The sequence below is a fragment of the Microtus oregoni genome, unplaced genomic scaffold, assembly GCF_018167655.1.
Source record: "Microtus oregoni isolate MIOR12 unplaced genomic scaffold, Mior012 000006F_ref0000085, whole genome shotgun sequence".
Classification (NCBI taxonomy): Eukaryota; Metazoa; Chordata; class Mammalia; order Rodentia; family Cricetidae; genus Microtus; species Microtus oregoni.
This window is the reverse complement of record NW_024543065.1, coordinates 11,843,175-11,850,899: the sequence shown is the minus strand read 5'-3', so window position 1 is coordinate 11,850,899 and position 7,725 is coordinate 11,843,175. Positions and strand designations below refer to the sequence as shown.

Genomic DNA, 7,725 nt, shown 5'->3' with positions numbered 1-7,725 from the left:
GTGCTCATTCCATGACTGCTTGGCCAGAGCACAGAATAGCCCAGGATTGATGTTGGTAGCTTTACTGTAATGAATATCTGTATGGATGTCCCGTATTCAGGATTCTAGAAGGCATGCATCCTGATAGCACCTTGACTTTAGGAATTCTGATTTTCAGAAATGTAAGACAATGAATTTGTGTTATATTGAGACATTCTATTTTTATCATTCGTTACATTAGTAAAAGAAACCCAGGGGATGTAACACTTGGTATTTATATTCCCTTTTTAATAAGTATTGACTTTAATTCCATTTATTATACATGAAGCTGCGATGAGGATTGGCTATAACAAAATGGCATATAGTAGATGGCTTATAAACAACAGAAATGAATACATCACAGTTCCAGAGGCTGAGACGTCAGAGATACTCATGTCAGAAAGGTTGAGTTATGATCGTCACCTCTGATGCACAGATGGTGCCTTACAGTTTTCTTTGCATTGTGTGAAAGAACAACTTTTCAAGGCTTCTCTTGTAAGCACACTCATCCTACCCCAAGGAAGAGGAAGCAGAAAATTTGCAAGTCAGAGGGAATGAAGGACAGCAAGGAAAAAAGGCCTTGAAACACAGAAAGACTAACACACATATGAACTCAGAGTCTGTGGCAGCAAGCACAGGGCCAGCATGGGTTTGTGTCAGATGGGGTACCAGCACTGAAAGGAGAAGTGATCCCCATCCTAAAAGCTATTTCCAAGTGATAATCACTTGCAAATGAAAACATGTGTTTTCTATAACAGTGATTCAATTGGGACACAAACCTCTTAAAGACAGGCCCCAGCCCAGCAGTGGATGATCAACCCAACAAGAACTCAATGGCATCTTCGGAGATTCTTTGTCTCATAATACTTCCTCAGGGCATAGTTAAAAAACAAACATTATTTGTCCTTTGCATATATTTTATGGCTTCCACTTTTGTGTTTTCTATGGATTTTGGGTTTCTATGAGAAAACATGTATCTCTGCATCTATATGCTTTTTTTGTGCTTTCCTTTGGCTCTTTTTAATGTTTGTTTTTTCCTCTTCTGATTTCTTTTGTTTTGCCCTATTTTATCACTATTCTTTATATTTCTCTTTGTTTTCAAGGAGAAACAGTAAGGGGAGTATATTTGGATAGGTGGGGAAGGGGAAAGGATCGTGGAGAAGGGGGAGGGAAAATAGTAATAAGAATATAGTTTATGAAAAAACTCTATTTTCCATAAAAGAAAAAAGTATATTTGAAAGTTATAGGGAAGTTAAGAAATGGAGCCTCAAAGAGCAGACATTTGTGAAGCAAATATGATTTGAGAAAAAAATCTCATGCAAAACCAAATGCAATTATGTAAAAGTGTAAGTTAATATCAGAAAATCAGACATCAGAGCTTAAGGATTTCTGATAAGACACAAATTTCTTTCATTTACTTTCTAGTCCTTTGGAATCCAGTTGCTAAATTGCGAGATTGGACAGCACATGGAGCTCCTGTTGGGCATATCAACTGACGCCACAATTTCCCATCCTTTCTATGAAACCAAGCATGGGAGCAGAGCTCGGAGAACTGTAACAGCGAGATGGCAAAGCAAGCCCGAGCCCTCTAAGGAGTGGACACGCGGGACACAACCTTTGCCCGGGATTCCCCGCCCCTCCCCCCCCCCGCCCGCGCTTCCGGCGGCGTGGGTGTGGCTTGCTGGTGACGTCACTGCCGTGCGCCAACGCGCTGCCTGGCGGCAGATTCAAACCGAAGGCCGGTCCTGGGGTCCGGGAGGAAAGTCGTTGTGTTCTCGCGGGTGAGGTCGTCCCCGCAGTCCCTCGGCCTCTGAGCTGTCCGCCCGCCGCGGGAGGCCGGACTGCGGCGAGCGAGCGCGACCAGCCGCGGAGATGGCGCTCTCCACCACCGTCTCGCAGCGGATCAAGAGCAAGGCGCCCCGCGCCTTCCTCAGGCGCACCTTCAAGCAGAAGAAGCCGCACCTTCGCCTGGAGACCGGCTGCGACCTCCTGGTGAGTGGCGCTCCTTGCCAGGCCCGCGACACGCCAGGGACACGCCAGGGACAGGCCCGGCCTGCGTCTCTTCGGGCCCGGTAGCTAGGGTGGGCAGCGCCCCGGGACCGGGGAGGTGGGGGAGTGGGATGGGTGGTGCGGGGGTCGGGGGGGACTGGACTGCGGAAGACCCGGGAATTTTTAAGGGAAGATTGTCAACCAGGACACTGACCCTTCAGCGAAGCCCTGCCCCTTATTGTTTCCAGGAATAGCGCTTTATTCAGAACTCTCTGGCATCGTGATTAACATGTGTAATATATATATATATATATATATATATATATATATATATATATATATATGTGTGTGTGTGTGTCTATATGTATATATATAATGTATCTATATGTATATATCCCTATCTATCTATCTATCTATCTATCTCTATCATGTATGTGTGTGTGTGTATATATATATATAATATATATATATATCCCTATCTATCTTTCTACCCACCTACCTACCTACCCACCTACCTACCTACCTACTTACCTACCTACCTACCTACTTACCTACCTCTTCTATATCTCAGGTGAATCGTCTAAAGACAAATTTGGCCTCCTGCCTCCCCTAGCGCCTATATGATGGTACCCAATACAATACACTGTCGCTGCTGCACTAGGTCCCTTACTAAAGGTCTGCCTTCAAAAGTGATCATGTAGCGGCCGGATTCATTTTCCTAGACAGATGATAGAGCACTCTTAAAGTTTTTAACCTCTCAAGACCGTTGTTTGTCAAACTCATACTTGCCCGAAACAAAATGCTTTCCAGTAATTGGCCCCAGTCAAACAACGGTCTGTTTCTGCCTCGACGTAGATTCAGTGTGGGAACATTATGTCCCCAGGTTGACTCACAGGAGCACGGCCTTGCTCTCTGTTCAGAAAACGCATGCCTCTTTTCCAGATGAAGGTGCAGAACTGGAGTTATTTTCCTGTCTTCCCAGCTATTGACTTCTTCGAGGGTTTCTGTTTTCTTTTCCTTGAGACAGAACTTCCCATTGTAGCACTGACTGGCCTGGAACTCACTGTATAGACCAGGCTGGCCTTCAACTCAGGAATCCACCTGGCTTTGCATCTCAGTGCCGGTTTTAAAGCTGCGGGACATCCTCATTTTAAGACTTATTTTGAAATCATTTTTATTTTTGAGTATTTGTGAGTGAAGATCATATTACGTAGGTGCCTGCAGAAGCCAAAAGACGAGAGATCACTTTTATGTTGAATTCCAGGTGGTTGGGTGCTGCCTTACTATGGATGCTTCTTAGCAGCCTCCAGAAGAGCAGCCAGTGTCCCCAGATACTGTTTTTCTTCACTACTTTTTACATTTTTGGTCTCTAGAGCCAAAACATATGCCCCTCGCCCCAACTTAAAGGGTGAAGAAGGCTCAGTTTTTGTACTATATCATATTCTGGGAGCTGCTCATGAACCTTAAAAGAGACCTTGTTTCTACTGTTAGTTTTTCCTTTCTCATATTCTGTTAGAAAAGGCAACATTGCCGTTTTGTTTTTTCCCTCCACTGCTCTTTGGTGGTGGTTAAAGTAGCGTAAATGAGCTGGGCTTCTATTCTGTTTTTGTCTATTTGTTTTTGTTGGATCTTAGTATAGAAGGAAATCCCCTGACTAGGAGTATCCAGAGGTTGGCAGATCTTTTTCACATAGCCAGTGTCTCCCCACCATCCCTTTTTTCTACCCTGGAGTGACCTGTGGTTCTATGAACTCTGGTGGGACACTCTAGGTGTCAGGGGAAAGCAGCACAGTTGGAACACAAGCGTGGCAGTGATGGAAAAGGGAAGTTCCTTTGGCCCTTTGTTGCTCTCAGGTGATAGGTTTGTCTTCAATGACCTTTGTTAAACGGTTCCTGTTTAGTCTTTTGTTAACTGATGCCATTTCTCTGCTTACTGCTTTCTGCTTTCCATTAACGTCATAGTCTTACCCAATACAGTAATCCACGTCATCCACAGTTCTTTCCACTTGAAGCGGTATGTTTTATTCTTTTTTTCTGAATGCCATACCAGTTAGTTACTGAGATGCTATCGCTGTTCCCGCCGTTGTTCGTTTCTCATGGTGTCTCCCAGCATACCATGCAGCTTTATGGGGTGATTCTCCCAGTAGTCTGGGACATTACAGTCAGAAGCCTTTGTCTTCTTTGTTTAGCTCAGTGCCTTGAATCTTCTGAGTCAGGTTATTGTTTAGAATATTTGATAACTCATGTAAATAATAAAAGAAATAAAATTGGGAAAGATACTTTTTAGCTGATGTGAGTAGCACCCTCACATGTGGAAGAAGCTGTGGATGAGAAAGTTCTGAGTAATAAATTTCCTAAAGATACATCATTTGTATTGTCCATAAAATATATGTTAAAATGGGTTCATATATATACTTAACTTATGTATTATCTAATGATACATATGCTCTGCTTCTAAAGATTCATTTGAACTTCTTACTCTTTGTGCATCGATTGGCAGAAGAATCCAGGACAAATGCCTGTGAAAGTAAATCTAAAGTTATCAAAAAGGATCATGTACTGGCTGCCGCAAAGGTAAAGCATGAATTCTCTGTTCAAGCAAATTAACCTTTAGGTTACTACCATGGCTATCATCTTTGATTCAAATACTTTTTAAAGATTTTTATTTTGAAATGCCTATAACCTGATGTTGTGCAAGAAGAGCTGAATGGTAGTTAGAGAAAGTTAGAAAAGGCTATGAGAAATGTACCAGTAAAGAGGATTGTTGAATTTTGTTTAACAACATTTTGGAAATGTATTTAAATACAGAACATATTCGGCATTTTCTAAACTTACGAAGTACATGATTTTATAGTTCTCTTATTAATATTGCTTTGCACAGAGCAGTGCTCGGCTGGGTCACAAACCTACTTGTGATAGATAGCCAAGGCATTGTCTATGCCACAACAGTTTTATGGGACTCTTAAATTCTCTTCAGAGATAAACACCACAACTATTCAAGTCCAAATAAGTATTTTTCTGAAAGTAACGCAATAATAAAGAGCATGAAAAGCATATATAAGTGTTTTAAATTTAGACTTTTGTTTTTGTACTGTTTTATTGCCTTTATTATGCATCTGTGCGTGTGCATGTGTGTTTGTGTGTATGAATGTGTACATGCGTGCACCTGTTACAGCATACCTGTGGAGGTCAGGGCAACTTTTGTCAATTGGTTCTATCTTGTGGGGTCAAATTCAGGTTGTCTGACTTAGCACTTAGTGTCGGTACACACTGAGCCAACCCATGGGGCCCAAGGCCATTTTTCTTTTTAAACTGTAGTAGCTAAATTCCTGTAAACAGTTATTTTTATTTATATTTTTTGGAGATAATTTAGGCCTCATCCTCCCAGCATTTTTACAACTAAATATTTCCCTTTGTCTTATTTCTGCAACATTTAACGTTTTGAAGATTGTATTTGAAACAAATTACTCAGTATAAGATGACCAGTCTTGACCTCTAGCTGATATAATTCCAGCTTAATTGTGAGCTTTTTATGTTGCAATGGATTTATATCACTTTATAGGTTTTTTTGTTTTTTTAGTTTAAAAACATTTTTAATACCCTAGATCATTGTTTTGGAATCAACAGTTTTGATACTTTGATTGTAATTTGCAAGTTTAGTAAATGAAAGTGACTCCACTCCAGGTTTCCTGATCTACGGATGGTTCCTATTCACTGAGGGAAGTGAACCAGAAATCTAGGCTACTTACACTGCAGCTCGCTAGTGACTTATTTCCCATAGGTATAACATGTATCTTCACTTCCTCTCTTACAGATAATTCTGAAGAAGAGCAGAGGTTAGAAGTCAACGCATGTTCAAGAATTATATGATGTGTTAATTTAAGTGGTAACAGATCATTAAGACATTTTTGTATGTGTCAATTTATATGGTAGATTATTAAAACACTGACTATATGAGCAATGCGTGAATTTTACTTTTAGGAATTATGTTTTTTTTTTTTCATTTTAAGTGACTTCTCGATTTTTTTCTTTGTCTGCTATTGTGCTTAGTATATCAAAAATGAAATCATACTGCACTGAAAACTTCAAGAGATATACTCCTTAGACTTAAGCTTATGTCTTTGGATTTAGCCAGAATTACGCAGTCAATTTAATTTCTGAGAGAAAACAGTATACATTAAAATATAGATACATTTTAAATATGTTTGTTTTTGATATATTCACAAAGCATTTCTGTCTAATTTTGTTTTTAACTAATAGTAACAGTAAAATTTCTCAGCTAGACGATTGTAAGCATTAGCCAAGGTTTTTACAAACATGTTTCCCTGTATAAACCACAAACAAGAAGTTCTGGAACAGCTGACCTACTTTCTTCAAATCATGGGCTTTAGTAGATAAGACATTCCCACAGCAGTTGTTTGGAAGCTTATTGTATATTATTCAATATTTACTTCTAAATTTTGTTCTGAGATAATTACAGATTGTGTATAAAGTTGCAAAGCTAATATAAACATATAGTCTACACTAGACACCCAGTTTCTGCAATGGTTACATCTAACATATAGTGTAATATATCAAAAGCAGGATTTGGTAATTGGTATCTATGTAGCTCTCTGCTGTTTTATCATGCGTGCAGATTCATGGAATTGTTACAAGCAGTGTATAGAACTACCCCAGTACCACAGAGGTCTTCGTGGTCCAGTTACTGTATTATCTACCGGACCACCACCCCTAACCAACTGTTCTCAGCTCTATAGTTTTGTCACCGAGAATATTATGTAAATAGAAGCATATAAGAAATAAGCTTGGGAGATTTTTTTTTCACTCAGTATAATATCCTTACGATCTGTTCAAGTTGTTATGTTTACTGCTGAGTGGTTTGTATGTACCATATTTTGTATAACTGTTTGCTTATTGAAGATTTGTCTGATTTGGGGATTATTATAAATAAAATTTTTGCAAATAGTTGTAAACATTTTTAAATGTATATGAGTTTTCATTTTTTTCTGGAAAGGATGCCTAGAAGTTTGATTCATGGGTCAAATGTCAAGTATATGTTTAGCTTCGAAAAACAAACTAAATGAACTATGGTAGAGTGATCATACTGTTACATTTTCACTAACAAATATATGAAAGTAATTTTATTTGCACTCTAATGAGCATTTGGTTCAATTGTTTTAATTTTTAAATTTTAGCTGTTCTGACAGGTGTGTAGTTTTAGTTTACATTGCACAGTGGCTTTTGTCTATGTTGGGGCTCCTGTTATAAATTGCCATTTACTAGGGAGCTTATAAGCAAGTTTATTTCTGTCAGTTCTGCTGGTTAGAAGTTCAAGATGAGAGTGTTCATATAAGTGAGATCTGGTGAGGTATATATTAAGTTATTCGGCTTCAGATTACAAAGATTTAGGAAATGCAAATTCTGTGGGGGAAAGATTACAGTAATTTTGAAGGATTTAAGATGTAGTCTGGTCTACGGATGAATAAGTTTCAAGAATTGAAAATAAGGAATAGCCAGGCTACTAGCATATATTACAGTTTTTACATAGTGAGTGAGATAGCACAGCAGATAAAAACAGATGCCAGACATTAATGCAAGCCTGAGCCTTGAGTTTGGATTTTAAACTCAAGGACTTGAGAAGAAAGCATGAGTCTATCCAGTTACATGTGGGTAGTAGAATGTATTTTTTTTTTTTTTTTTTTGGTTTTTCGAGACAGGG

General features: G+C 39.2%; 1 protein-coding gene across 2 annotated transcripts; it reads left to right on the top strand.

Moving 5' to 3' along the window:
• The first annotated feature begins 1,717 nt into the window (after positions 1–1,717).
• On the top strand, positions 1,718–6,973 carry Cenpw (centromere protein W). Of its 2 annotated transcripts, XM_041654078.1 has the most exons (3): positions 1,718–2,010; positions 4,467–4,580; positions 5,821–6,973. In XM_041654078.1, the coding sequence occupies exons 1-3, from the start codon at positions 1,891–1,893 to the stop codon at positions 5,845–5,847; spliced, it is 261 nt and encodes an 86-aa protein (XP_041510012.1). In that variant the 5' UTR covers positions 1,718–1,890; the 3' UTR covers positions 5,848–6,973. The 2 variants fall into 2 exon arrangements, with proteins under 2 accessions (XP_041510012.1, XP_041510013.1); XM_041654079.1 differs by lacking the exon at positions 5,821–6,973 and having other exon boundaries at positions 4,507–4,584.
• Positions 6,974–7,725: the final 752 nt, after the last annotated feature.

Excerpts from the sequence above, each read along its gene's own strand:
- Cenpw (XM_041654078.1), top strand. The coding sequence starts at position 1,891 with ATGGCGCTCTCCACCACCGTCTCGCAGCGGATCAAGAGCAAGGCGCCC. Across the intron at positions 2,011-4,466 it reads AGACCGGCTGCGACCTCCTG|ATTCATTTGAACTTCTTACT; the intron begins GTGAGTGGCGCT and ends CTGCTTCTAAAG. Across the intron at positions 4,581-5,820 it reads ATGTACTGGCTGCCGCAAAG|ATAATTCTGAAGAAGAGCAG; the intron begins GTAAAGCATGAA and ends CCTCTCTTACAG.